This window comes from Ooceraea biroi, chromosome 10 (genome assembly GCF_003672135.1).
Source record: "Ooceraea biroi isolate clonal line C1 chromosome 10, Obir_v5.4, whole genome shotgun sequence".
NCBI classification, from domain to species: Eukaryota; Metazoa; Arthropoda; class Insecta; order Hymenoptera; family Formicidae; genus Ooceraea; species Ooceraea biroi.
Genome location: NC_039515.1, coordinates 1004961 through 1019360, shown reverse-complemented (window position 1 = coordinate 1019360; position 14400 = coordinate 1004961). Strand labels below are relative to the sequence as shown.

At 36.2% G+C, this 14400-nt stretch overlaps 4 protein-coding genes across 6 annotated transcripts in view; 1 reads left to right on the top strand and 3 right to left on the bottom strand.

The window, feature by feature from the left end:
- Window positions 1-14400, bottom strand: part of LOC105282267 — a 32257-nt gene that overhangs the window by 6773 nt on the left and 11084 nt on the right. For 2 of the 3 annotated variants that reach the window (XM_026973427.1, XM_026973429.1), the window contains exon 3: window positions 1020-1763. The gene's annotated coding sequence lies outside the window, so the exon portion shown is untranslated. Of the gene's footprint in view, window positions 1-1019; window positions 1764-3161; window positions 3294-14400 lie in introns of those variants that run through there. The other variant, XM_026973428.1, reaches the window with a different exon arrangement.
- On the bottom strand, window positions 6018-8675 carry LOC113562847 (homeobox protein 9-like). The gene is given in 5 exon segments (XM_026973449.1): window positions 6018-6943; window positions 7033-7192; window positions 7281-7425; window positions 7747-8198; window positions 8201-8675. Coding segments are annotated over 5 exon segments (1263 nt in total). The 5' UTR covers window positions 8483-8675; the 3' UTR covers window positions 6018-6719.
- On the bottom strand, window positions 8877-11454 carry LOC113562841. Its single transcript, XM_026973420.1, has one exon. It carries the CDS (start codon window positions 11198-11200, stop codon window positions 9308-9310), a length of 1893 nt encoding a protein of 630 aa, XP_026829221.1. The 5' UTR covers window positions 11201-11454; the 3' UTR covers window positions 8877-9307.
- On the top strand, window positions 11653-14314 carry LOC113562840. The gene has a single exon (XM_026973419.1). The coding sequence runs from the start codon at window positions 11966-11968 to the stop codon at window positions 13865-13867; it is 1902 nt and encodes a 633-aa protein (XP_026829220.1). The 5' UTR covers window positions 11653-11965; the 3' UTR covers window positions 13868-14314.

Here is a 14400-nt window from a genome sequence, read left to right as displayed (position 1 = left end):
CGTTATGTGTATTCACATGTATTCATGTTCACTATGTTGAAACGATTCAGTATGATTGTTACTTTCACAACAGTAGCTGTTAGATTTCAATCGTCGTGTCAACTAGCAATTACTATCAGAATGCCAAAAGTGTTTTCTAATGAGGAATACACTGATATTCATTTCGTGTACGGATTCTGTGACGGAAATGCACGAGCTGCCGTACGAGAGTATCAACGTAGATTTCCTAACAGGAGAGTACCAGATAGATTTAAAGCAACGAATTACTAATTCAGTTACTGAGATGCAACAAAATTTTCAGGAATGTCGTACTGTAACAAATTCTGTACTACGTCGATGTCTAGCTTGTATCGATGTGCAAGGACAACATTTTGAAATGCGTCACTAAATCATTGCGTAGATAATTTTTATTTTTGTGAAAAAATCCGTTGTTACTTATCTGATATTTCTTTTGAATATTGGTTTATAACTTTGTAATAAAGCATTTCTAAGCAAACTCGATATAAGAATTTTTTCTTATTTCCACTAGTAGAATATGCTCCCGCAGTTTGTCGGTTAAAACCGGGACACCCTGTATATACTTTAGCGACATGATATATCTGAGGTACATTTATATTTATATAGTTCCGATATTATTTTCCATAAAACGAAAAAATAAAACAAAGATCTACGTATAAATATTGGTAAAAGCATTTAATTCTCAGTTTTTCTTTTCTTCAAAGAAGGTCGATCGAAGACTTATTCCATTTCTGCTGCTTGATTATTGTAAAATTTTAGATTTTGGGCCGTCTCTGATATCCAAAATGAATCAACCTGTCTCGATCTACCAAATGAGTATATTTGATTTTGCTACTGAGCCCAAAGTTCTTCACTTGCAGGACTTTACACAGACGGACGGGATTGTCTTATCGAAATAATCTTCCAAGATTGCGCCGGAAAAGTCGCATTTAAATATGGCATCGTCTTTGTCCAAGTAGAATGCACACGATGATAGTATTTCTGCAAGAACTTGTATTTACCTTTTGCCGCTTTATTAGTGATCATCTTTAGATTCAATCATGCCTCCTGCCTTCGTTCCTCCTCGGTCATGTTGCGAATACGATCGATCTCCAGATGGTCCTCCTTGAGCTGCTCCCTTCCCTCTTCAGCTCGTGTAACTTCCAAGTCTCTTATTCTACCTCGTCGTTTTCATGATCTGTACAAACGTCGTTCAGCTTGCTCTCCTACTCGATATTATCCTTGTTGCCTATCTGTGTCTCTTTTGCACAGAGTCTCCTATATAGCATACTGAAAATTAAATGCTTTTACCAATATTTATACGTAGATTTTTGTTTTGTTTTTTCGTTTTATGGAAAATAATATCGAAACTATAAATACAAATGTAACCTCAGTTTTTATCATATCGCTAAAATATATATAATTTATATATGAGATATAAGTGACATTTCTCTCTCCATCGTTCCTCAATCAGTTTGTTGGCCTCAACTTCCGCTTGTTTCTGCTATATCCCTCCTTTCTCTTTTTCCTTTCTTTACCTTTCTCGTTTTCCGTCACTAATTCTGTTTTTTTTGTGGACGAACACAAACTTTAATCGTGATTTTTTCTTCGGAATCAGTGTATTGTAATCTTCATAATCTGAACTCCCATCTGTGAACTCTTGCCTGATTTGTCTTCCTCTTCGTCCTGTATCCGTTCTTCTTCCGTTTCCTTTACGGAGTTATATTGTCACACACCTCGCTGAGATAATCACCTCGGTATTAGACCTGTACATATACGAGAGATTAAGACACAAATATGCAAAACCGATCGAAGAACAAACAAGAAACAACCAGGTAACAAGAACCAAGAACAATCAAAATAAGGAAAAATCAAGGATTCGACTAGCGGACTGATAAGCGTGCGGGCTTCGACGAAAAAATTTGTAAAATTCGGACTTGGGGGGGATACTACGATTTCCGGAGCGCCAAGTTTTGACCGTGGATTCTTCATCTACAGGCCATTACAAACAAAACTTAAAGAGTGGTGAAAGTGGCTATCTGGTTTAGTTTAGGAGATATGGAAGTTTTTAGTTGGAATTTGAGAAATCGACAAAAACGCTTTTTTGCCAGTTGCAGACTATTTTCGCGTTATTCATAACAATATAGGGTAAATATTGACAATAACGGAGCCCGTCCCGATGACCTTGACCTTGACATATATTATAGAGGTCCTCCTGAGTGATCTTCAAAAAGTTTTAACCGTCGCTCGTTGTTTATTAAAAAGTTATTTAAAAAAAAGAAATTTAATGATTTTGCATGACTTTTCAACTGTCCACGCGAAGCAAGGACTTGAGTTTGACATATATTACAAGGTCACCTTCCTGAATAACCCGCACTAGGTTTCACCTGTCGCTCGTTGTTTATTACAAAATTATTAACAAAAATATTTAATGACTAGAGCATAATTTTACGATACCATATAAGTTTACGAAAGAGTATATTTGATGGAATTTTAGCATTAAATAAGAAATAAGTTTGTTAGGTTATATTTTCTGAAACTGGAACCCCGGACACATACGATCGTTTTCAGCCCGCTTCGCAGGAGGGCGGGAGGAAGGGGCTTTACTCCTCTCCTCCGCCGGAGTCGGTGGAACAGATTTCACCGTACAGATTTTGATCACCTGGTTCATGGCACGGATCCCGGCGGGGGGGAGGGGCATCGTCCCTCCCCCCCCCCGCCCTTCCGCGAAGCGGGCTGAAAACGAGCGTATAAGTCCGGGGCTCCACTTTCGGAAAATATAACCTAACCAGATTAGGTTAAGTAAGGTTAGGTTAGGTTAAATGACTTTCCTTCTTTCGTTCATATTCGTCGTTTATGTCTTTCAATATTCAAAATAACTACTATATTTTCGAAACTTCTTTTGTTAATAACTTTTTAATAAACAATGAGCAACGGCTAAAACCTTTTATAATTTGGAACTAGCAAAAAAGCGTTTTTGTCGATTTCTCAAATTCCGACTAAAAATCTCCATATCTCCTAAACTAAACCAGATAGCCACTTTTATCACTCTTTAAGTTTTGTTTATAATGATCTGTAGATGAAGAATCTACGGTCAAAACTTGGCGCTCCGGAAATCGTAGTCTTGCCGGACTTGGAATAAATTGAACTGTTTTACACTAGACCTGAGAACTTTTTTCCTCTACGCATATCTTCTCATCATTATTCTCAGTATCTTCTCATCTTCTCATCCTTGATCAGATGCATATACTCATCCAGGAGCCATCTTCTTGGATGATAATCATTTGATCAATATTTTTTGTCGTTTTTCTATCTCATCAGAATCTGATAGTTCCTCGGATGAGTCAGATCTCTCCAATTTGGTCCTCTCTCGCTCTCGGTGAGAAGCGAGACGACCTTCGTCGAAGTCGGTTGTTGCGCGTGGTTGTAAGGGAATCAGGCGGTATTTTAGTTGTGCGTAGTAGAGGTGGTGCGGAAGCAGACCAAGTGCAATTGAGCTAAGAGTACAGTAAATGTATAGGTGGAAAAAAGAGTAATGTCTTCGGTTCCCCCGGTCGGACGGGGGAACAGTTATAAAACTTATTTGAAAGCTCAAAGTAGAGTCCAGATTGGAAAAGGTAAAAAACAAGGAATGACGGTAATGTCGAAGAGTAGCAAGAGGGAAGTAATTGTGAATGTTATTGAACGGAATGAAGGAGAAAAGGAGGGGTGAGAGAGCGATAACGGAGGATTCTCGGACGATAAAAGTTTCAGGAAAGGAGATGTCAGAGGTGATGAGCCCGAATGTGTCGGAAATCTGTGGCATAATTGGGGTGAATCTAGAAGATGAGAAGGAGGTACCGAAGATATGGAGATAGAAGGAGGAGAAGAGCAGAGAATGGATCAGTCGCCGAGGAAGAAGAATGTGAAAGAAGTGGGTGGACTGAAGGACGGCAGAAAAGACAAGGATTTAGCCAAAGAAGAATGTTACATATTAGTTATCAATGGAGAGTTGAAGAAGGTGATAGATGTGGATGAGCAAGAGATGGATAGGTTAGGCGAAAATTTACGACGCTGCGATGAACGAGGTAAAGAGCATGTTAATATTAAGTGTAGAATAAGGTTGGCGTTCGTCGCATCCAGTAAGGGTAAGAATAGCGTTAAAATAATGGGTTGGTGCAATAGAAACCGAGTATTCCCTGTTAGTATGGTAATGGTGAAATTTGATTTGGCGTTGCTTACCTTTAAAAATCCAATAGGCAAATGATTGTTTAAATAAACTCAATATGATTGAGAACAAGTGGTTGGTCGGTTATATAGATAAGAGAACGGTAACCTGTAGGGGTGTAATCACGGATTGACCGTACGATGTACTGGAATTGTGGAAGAATTTAATTGAAAAAGAAAACATTATTAAGATAGAAAGAATGAAAAGGAGAAGCTGGGATAGAATAACAAATAAATATGCAATGCAGTTTACGGATAATTTTATAATTTATATGAAAGGTAACAAACTAAGGAATAGTTTTACTATTTTCGAAAATTTACATTTCAAATTAAGGGTTAGACCGTATGTGGAGCCTGTGGTGCAGTGCTTCAATTGCTTCATGTTTGGCCACGTTAAAGGACAATGCAAGAGAGAACAGAAATGCATAATTTGTGGAGAAAAGGCGCATGGTGAGTGTACAAAAGACATTGGATGCAGCAATTGTGGAGATCATAAATCTACAGCTAGAAAGTGCCCGGAGTATCTGAAAAATATAAAGAACTAAAAGTTATAACGCATGCGCTGATTTCCGGATTGACGCGGATCGACTTACACGGTTTTTCGGAATCAGAATCGGAAGAAGCGTTTCGCCACGTTTCTCGTGACAGCTGAAGGATTTATTCTCTGTTGGGGGGGGGGGGGGTTAGGACTTATAATAATATATCCTTTGTAGAAGCAGATTTGGTTACAGGGAAGAATCTGGAAGAAGTTGTACCGCAATACGATAGATACACTAACCCAACGACATGGCCAAGCTTGGTACACAGTAGTGTAAGTAAATATGCAAAACAAGGTGAAAACATGGAGCCAAGAAGAGAGCTTACAGTGAGAAACAATAACAAGAGGCAGGACCTTGGTACCAGAGCAGAGGTGAGAGGGAATTATAGAAGAGAAAATGATAACGGAAGACATCGCAGACAAGCTTATCTAGAATACAATAGAAAACTTCACTACAGAGAGGAAGAAATTACTAAGGAAAAGAGAAATATTATACTAAAGCAAAATATAAATAAGCCCTCGGAAGGAATATTCAGTAGAAGAAACAGTGAAGGAACCAAAGAAATACATGAAAAAAATTGGTCAGAGAATATTGAAAAATAATCCAATCAATTAAGGATGAAACGGAAGAGGCAGAAAGTTTTAAAAAAGATTTAATTGAATTGATGTATAAACATAAAATAAGGTTCAGACTGGGCAGTAATGACAAGGAAGAAGAGGAGTCTTAAATGGAGAAGGATTACAAGAAGAAGTGTCAGGTAAGAGGAGGATGGTAAGTACCCAGATAGCCAAGCCTGTAGAAAGCAGATTACGCCAAATGTCTGCTATCAATTGTTGTCAACAAAAAGCTAGCAAATCGGACGCAGAAGCTGATAATACCGATTAAGATATCAAATTGGCATCAAAAACCGTGCAGAGCCTGCTAACAGACTCTGACAGCAGATTGGCGGCAGAAACCGAGCAGGATCTGTTAACATGATCTGACGTCAAATTGGCAGCAGAAACCGAACAGGATCTGCAGTTTTCGGCGATTCATAGAAAATGATGCATTTAAAGGGTCTCGATGTTTTTGTATATTTTTTTAACTAAAAATAACTGGAAAACACAAATTACATACAAACTGTTAGGTTTATTACTGTCTCCACATTATTGTACATATTTTTATATATTATTACTAATTGAAATAAATGAATAATATAATTACACATATAATATAATATAACATAATTACACATAAAGTATATAAAATCTAATAAATGGAATATAATATTAATCGAATACAATATTAGCAATAATATGTTATCTAATAATAATAATAATAATGTAATAAAAAATATAATACAATTGTGAAGAGCCGAATTGTGCCGGGTTTTCGATGATCCGAATGAACTGGAACTTGGTGAATCTAAACAGACAAGAAATACAAATTATAGTCACTGATAACTTCGATACACAATTTGCGCGACGTGATATTTTTTATCGCGCATCTCAATTCTTTCAAATAAATGAGTAGTAGTTTCTGAAGGGAAACTGTATTCATTTATTTGTATGTACGACACACGACATAAAATATACGCGCGCGCGCACACACACACACACACACACACGCACGCACGCACGATTATGATATTAAATTAAGAGATCTCGGGCACTGAAAAGTACCGATTTTGTGTGAAACTATGGCGCTGAAAAGTGCCGATGATCGAGAGATTATCCAACATTGGATGAATAAAAAAGGCACTGAAAAGTGCCGTTTGTGACCCACTCAACGACACATATGTATCGTTGAATCCACTGGTCACGTAGTAGTCTTCCTCCTCCTTCTCTTCTTCCTTCCGATCCTCTGCGTGTTTAAAACTATAACTAAATATAAAACATACAAAACATAAAAATGTATCACATTACGACGAAATTAAAAATTCAAAAGAAAATTAATTGAAAATTCCAAATAATGGACAACAAGAAATAAAATGAAATGTTATGTCTGCTCGTCGTCGTTAATAGATTCCATGTCTCCGCTTTCGTTTGATCGCTCGTCGTTCCATAAAGTACGCTGAATCCTTGCGCCGTCACCGTGAGGAACGGTCTTCTTGCGCGATCTGCTCCTATGTCTCTCCTTGGACATTCTCAAAGCCTCGCGCATTTGCGCTTGGAATTCGGAGCGCGTCGGTTTCTCGAAATTTTTGTTTTGACATACGCCATCTAAAAAATAAAGGCAGGTTGCATTATCGTTAAGAGGACACGCAGTAATATTAATATTTATGCGTAAACAAATATAATCGATCTTTTACCGTAAATCGCCCTAATCAGACGAGTATTATATAGTGGTCGATGTTCTTGACGGCCCCACCATGTAAACGACGGTGCGATGGCATCCTTCAAACTTTCCTTCAGGCAGATATTTACAGCTTCTCTTAAATTAAAGCCGCCAATGTGTCGGAAATAATTTACCTACGTAAACAAGATTAATGTAATTGTATATAAGAATACGTGAAAAAAATTATAAATACGAAACAATACAATTTCTCTGTTCACTTACGGCATTGGAATATTCATCCTCGTTGCTTCCTTCAAACGCATCCATGCCTGGAAGTGATTGTATAGGGAAGATGGCCGGCTTCTGTGGTGCGCGATGGTGATCCTGGACGCATCTCAAAATTTTTTCCATGGTGGAATTTACTCGTCTGCAAATAAAATATAAGGACGAATCAGTACAATGAAAAGTCGCGTTAATAGATATGGTACATTAATAGATGTGACTCTTACGTTAGTTCTGCTTCTATACGATGTAAGCGTTCTTACAGTCTCCTGTAAACATTAAATAGCATTTACAGATTCTATAAAGATGTGCATTTTACAAATGGTTTTCAAACATATTTTTCCCCTATTCTGTATTTTTTATCTATTTTATATTTAGTATTTTTAATTGATAATGAAAAATAACTCTCCTAATAAACTCTCTCTCTAAAAAATAGTAACAGATAAATAAATGTATATAAATTTACTGATTGTCCGGCTTTTCTAATTGCGTCAAATGATGTGCCGATGATGAATGTGGTATTGATGGATAATCATATGCCGTCGCTCCTCCAATATCGTTGTCCCAATTTCGAGAAGATACATCCCTGGAATTTCCACGTTGGTTCTGCAATTCTACAAAATTATTATCGGCGTAGCTTAGCCTTTCGACGTGAGGTGCATCATAATTTTGTGTGAGTGGTGGTAATGCGTAAGTGTTATGAGATTGTGAGTTTTGTGTGAATGATTGTGTTGCGTGTAATGCGTGAGTGCTGTAAGATAGTGAGTTTTGTGTGAGTGATTGTGTTGCTTGTAATGCGTGAGTGTTATGAGATAATGAACTTGGTTGAAGGTTTATGTATGATTCAGTGCGCATATGTATTTGATTGTTCGTGTCCGATTGAGTGTGTGATTGAAAATTCGTGTTTGATTGCACGGCTACGGGTGACTGAATGTTTGATTGAGAGATGTGTGATTGAATGTTTGGTCTGGTGGAATGTATGTGTGCGATGATGAATGTGTTGAATAATTATTGTTATTATTATTATTATTAAAATAATTAGGATTGTTTTGAAGACTCATCCTTATGTCCTGGACGTCATCCTGGACATCTTCAGCGCTGATTGCTGAGGCGTTGACCTTTTTCCGCTTCCGAGGAGCCTCATCCGACGTCGTGACGTATCGTGATGGTTTCGAGGCAACTCGCTTCGGTCGTTCGGACATCTTCGCTTGTGAGTAAAGAAAGAGTAGCGCAAAGAGTAAAAATATTAATATACTATAGTACGATATTATGGTACATGTGTGTTATATATGTAGAAAATTTATGTAGCTGCAGCTAAAAGCAAAGTGAGTTTTTTAAATAATTTTCTTAACAAAAAAGCTTTTAAACCAATAATTACATTTTTTTCATAAAAGGGAGAAAAGTATAAAAGGAAAAGATTGAAATTATAATTATAATATAGAATAATTATAATATAGAAGAAAATTAAATTATAAGATTATTATTTAATACAATGAGCATTTAATATATGATATCAAACATTATATTTTATGTAAAAACTTATATACTCTTATACCGTTATAGCCACATTTTTTATTTCTTTGAAAATTATTCTTCTCCTTACAAATTATATTTAAATCTGTTTCCTAATATTAATGCGATTAGATTAAGAAAACAGTAAAGATGGAATATTAAAATCATAGCCATACGTTGACGAGTATGGCGAGATATATTTTAATCACAAACCAACAACAGCGAAAGCAGATTAAGAAGATTGATGACAAATGTAACATATGTTACTTATGAAAAGAAAAAGCAAATGGAAATTGTACCACACCAAGGAAAGGATTAAGACAACAGAAGTTAGCGAGTATATAAAATGTTACCCAATAACAAATATTTGCAAATGTTTGAAAAAACCGAATGCAAAGTACAAGTGGAACGACAAGAGAAAGTGAAATATATAAAACACGATGCAACAAAGAAGAATACCATATTCTAGAACTTCTAAAAGTATAAAAATCCAAAAGATTCATAAAAAGTAGATCTTACAACTGCTCACTATGTATAATAGCAGCGACTATGTATTGCAAAGTTTCCAAATGATTCTCTCCAACATTGTCAATCGATGTACAATTCCAAAAAGGCATTCTGTAACATTTCGCATTAACTTTGTCCAAATCAATATAAAAGAGCTCGTTGCTTAATGTTGCACACTTATATACTCGAAAAGCCGACGATTCCATACCGACATCGTAAAAATTATTATGTATCTCTAAAAATTTCTTTACAGCTAAACGATAGGCATTATTTTCCACAACAACGTTACAAACGATACAAATAGATCCGTCATGTAAAATACAGCAATTGTCGCGTTCATCTGTACTTAATGATATTCCGTTAAATTGAATCTTACGGTACTGAAGACGATTACTACCATCATTATTATGCGACATAGACGCGCGAATAGAGGAATCAACTTGACGATTATCACTTACATCATGGACTCGTTTCTCTGCCATTCTATTAAAAAACTGTTGAAGAGGTTGACCTAGTTTTCTACAATATTTTCTAAACATTGACATATTATTTTCATAAGGAAAGGCTGAAAATGAATCCAAAGAACCAAGACGTTCGACGTCGTCAGTGAGATGAACAAGTCCGTGAACATTATACGTATGAAAAGTTGGACCATAAAGACTTTTACAACGAAGAATAAATTTTTGTAGCGCAAGCTCTGCAAATCTTAAATGTTGGCTCGAGGGTGATTTAGAAACTAAAACTCTAATAGCAGCATGCAAAAACAAGAAATGTTTATACACTCGTTCGTCCAATAGACCATACATTACAACTGGACCTGTATATAGCAAAAATTGACGAAATTCGGTTGCTTTAAATTTAGAATAAACATCAAGAGATCTAGGACGTCTTGCGAAATCGGAAGGGCAATATACTCTAAGAATATTTAATCTTTCACATATTATAGAGATAGATCTTGCTGATAATTTTGATAGCCGCGAATATTTACCATGGATCCACGCAGACAAAAGTTTTTTCACAACACCCAAACATACAAGATGCATGTATTCGAAGGGTACTTGTGAAACCATACCCATCGGTAACGATGATAATGCACTTTTACCGTCTTTGTGATGATCCTCGTCTAAGCATCTATTATACTCTTCATCTGTTCGAGGAGCATGATCAATTCCACTGAAGACGACACGACCCTCCGTATATACACCGCAAACTTTGCACTTAGAACAAGTAGATACATGGCTGCGATGATTTAAAATGAAAGCTCTAGCTGGTGCGTCAGCAATGAAACTTCTCAAACGTATTGGGATTTTGTTGCCACAACAAATAATGCCTCCATTCGATATGATTCTAATGATATCTGCAACAAATTTTTCAAAAAAGATATTAGCATCGTGTGGCTTTTGTGAACCTTTATAGATTCCTATAACTATTGGCTTCGTACATTGAATATTCACAATTCTGCATTGAATTGGCCAAATGTGAACAGTACCTGACTTATCCAAATTACATCCGTCTGTATTAAAATCCAGTTTTAATTCCTTGATAGTGGATACAAATGGAACGACAGATACATTTTCTATTAAAATTGCTTCGAGATCAAAGTGAATATACTCTCCTGGTTCTACGTTGGATATGACAGCAGGATTTCGTGGTGTGTTAAGAAGAGTTCTAACATCTTTTGGTAAATCGGAGAAGCAGGGATGTGTTCGAAGAACAGATAATATACTGTTGCCTTGTACGTGTGTCAAATTATTACTCACAAAGCAAGACGCTAAACGTTCGCGAAACAATAATGGTTCACAGGAATTAGTACATGATACTGAAGATATATCACTGACATCAGAAACACATGAAGAGGAAGAGGAAAGCTCGTCCTCTTCTATATTCATATCATGCCTCATATTGAATGTCTCATTTATGCAATTAATATCAACGGAAGAATTGTATCTCACAACTGACGGAATATTATTTTTTATATTATTATCTTGTATATTATTTTCAAGACGGATAATTTAATATTATGTTTCTTCATAGTTATACTTATCTTTCTCTCTCTGGAATATTGCGGCTACAAAATGATGTATTCTCTGCAAACTCTCACTCGCACTCTTCTTTGCTTCTTCTGAGATCTCTCCGTGTGGCGACGGTTGAACTCTTAATAGAATCTGCGGCACGTGCACAATGTGTGGTGGTTTTTTGCTACCAATCAGATGTAGGCGATATGGTGCAGCCTATCCGCGCGCATAATTTTGCCGCCGTAGTCAAAACGAGTTACAGAATCCTGCCTCAGGAAGCATTTGACTATCTTAGGCGGCAAAATTATGCGCGCGGATAGGCTGCACCATATCGCCTACATCTGATTGGTAGCAATCTAATCACCACACATTGTGCACGTGCCGCGGATTCTATTAAGAGTTCAACCGTCGCCACACGGAGAGATCTCAGAAGAAGCAAAGAAGAGTGCGAGTGAGAGTTTGCAGAGAATACATCATTTTGTAGCCGCAATATTCCAGAGAGAGAAAGATAAGTATAACTATGAAGAAACATAATATTAAATTATCCGTCTTGAAAATAATATACAAGATAATAATATAAAAAATAATATTCCGTCAGTTGTGAGATACAATTCTTCCGTTGATATTAATTGCATAAATGAGACATTCAATATGAGGCATGATATGAATATAGAAGAGAACGAGCTTTCCTCTTCCTCTTCATGTGTTTCTGATGTCAGTGATATATCTTCAGTATCATGTACTAATTCCTGTGAACCATTATTGTTTCGCGAACGTTTAGCGTCCTGCTTTGTGAGTAATAATTTGACACACGTACAAGGCAACAGTATATTATCTGTTCTTCGAACACATCCCTGCTTCTCCGATTTACCAAAAGATGTTAGAACTCTTCTTAACACACCGCGAAATCCTGCTGTCATATCCAACGTAGAACCAGGAGAGTATATTCACTTTGGTCTCGAAGCAATTTTAATAGAAAATGTATCTGTCGTTCCATTTGTATCCACTATCAAGGAATTAAAACTGGATTTTAATACAGACGGATGTAATTTGGATAAGTCGGGTACTGTTCACATTTTGCCAATTCAATGCAGAATTGTGAATATTCAATGTACGAAGCAAATAGTTATAAGAATCTATAAAGGTTCACAAAAGCCACACGATGCTAATATCTTTTTTGAAAAATTTGTTGCAGATATCATTAGAGTCGTATCGAATGGAGGCATTATTTGTCGTGGCAACAAAATCCCAATACGTTTGAGAAGTTTCATTGCTGACGCACCAGCTAGAGCTTTCATTTTAAATCATCGCAGCCATGTATCTAGCAAACCTTGTTCTAAGTGCAAAGTTTGCGGTGTATATACGGAGGGTCGTGTCGTCTTCAGTGGAATTGATCATGCTCCTCGAACAGATGAAGAGTATAATAGATGCTTGGACGAGGATCATCACAAAGACGGTAAAAGTGCATTATCATCGTTACCGATGGGTATGGTTTCACAAGTACCCCCCTTCGAATACATGCATCTTGTATGTTTGGGTGTTGTGAAAAAACTTTTGTCTGCGTGGATCCATGGTAAATATTCGCGGCTATCAAAATTATCAGCAAGATCTATCTCTATAATATGTGAAAGATTAAATATTCTTAGAGTATATTGCCCTTCCGATTTCGCAAGACGTCCTAGATCTCTTGATGTTTATTCTAAATTTAAAGCAACCGAATTTCGTCAATTTTTGCTATATACAGGTCCAGTTGTAATGTATGGTCTATTGGACGAACGAGTGTATAAACATTTCTTGTTTTTGTATGCTGCTATTAGAGTTTTAGTTTCTAAATCACCCTCGAGCCAACATTTAAGATTTGCAGAGCTTGCGCTACAAAAATTTATTCTTCGTTGTGAAAGTCTTTATGGTTCAACTTTTCATACGTATAATGTTCACGGACTTGTTCATCTCATTGACGACGTCAAACGTCTTGGTTCTTTGGATTCATTTTCTGCCTTTCCTCATGAAAATAATATGTCAATGTTTAGAAAATATTGTAGAAAACCAGGTCAACCTCTTCAACAGTTTTCTAATAGAATGGCAGAGAAACGAGTCCATGATGTAAGTGATAATCGTCAAGTTGATTCCTCTATTCGCGCGTCTATGTCGCATAATAATGATGGTAGTAAACGTCTCCAGCACCGTAAGATTCAATTTAACGGAATATCATTAAGTACAGATGAACGCGACAATTGCTGTATTTTACATGACGGATCTATTTGTATCGTTTTTAACGTTGTTGTGGAAAATAATGCCTATCGTTTAGCTGTAAAGAAATTTTTAGAGATACATAATAATTTTTACGATGTCGGTATGGAATCGTCGGCTTTTCGAGTATATAAGTGTGCAACGTTAAGCAACGAGCTCTTTTATATTGATTTGGACAAAGTTAATGCGAAATGTTACAGAATGCCTTTTTGGAATTGTACATCGATTGACAATGTTGGAGAGAATCATTTGGAAACGTTGCAATACATAGTCGCTGCTATTATACATAGTGAGCAGTTGTAAGATCTACTTTTTGTGAATCTTTTGGATTTTTATACTTTTAGAAGTTCTAGAATATGGTATTCTTCTTTGTTGCATCGTGTTTTATATACTTCACTTTCTCTTGTCGTTCCACTTGTACTTTGCATTCGGTTTTTCCAAACATTTGCAAATATTTGTTATTGGGTAACATTTTATATACTCGCTAACTTCTGTTGTCTTAATCCTTTCCTCGGTGTGGTACAATTTCCATTTGCTTTTTCTTTTCATAAGTAACATATGTTACATTTGTCATCAATCTTCTTAATCTGCTTTCGCTGCTGTTGGTTTGTGATTAAAATATATCTCGCCATACTCGTCAACGTATGGCTATGATTTTAATATTCCATCGTTACTGTTTTCTTAATCTAATCGCATTAATATTAAGAAACAGATTTAAATATAATTTGTAAGGAGAAGAATGATTTTCAAAGAAATAAAAAATGTGGCTATAACGGTATAAGAGTATATAAGTTTTTACATAAAATATAATGTTTGATATCATATATTAAATGCTC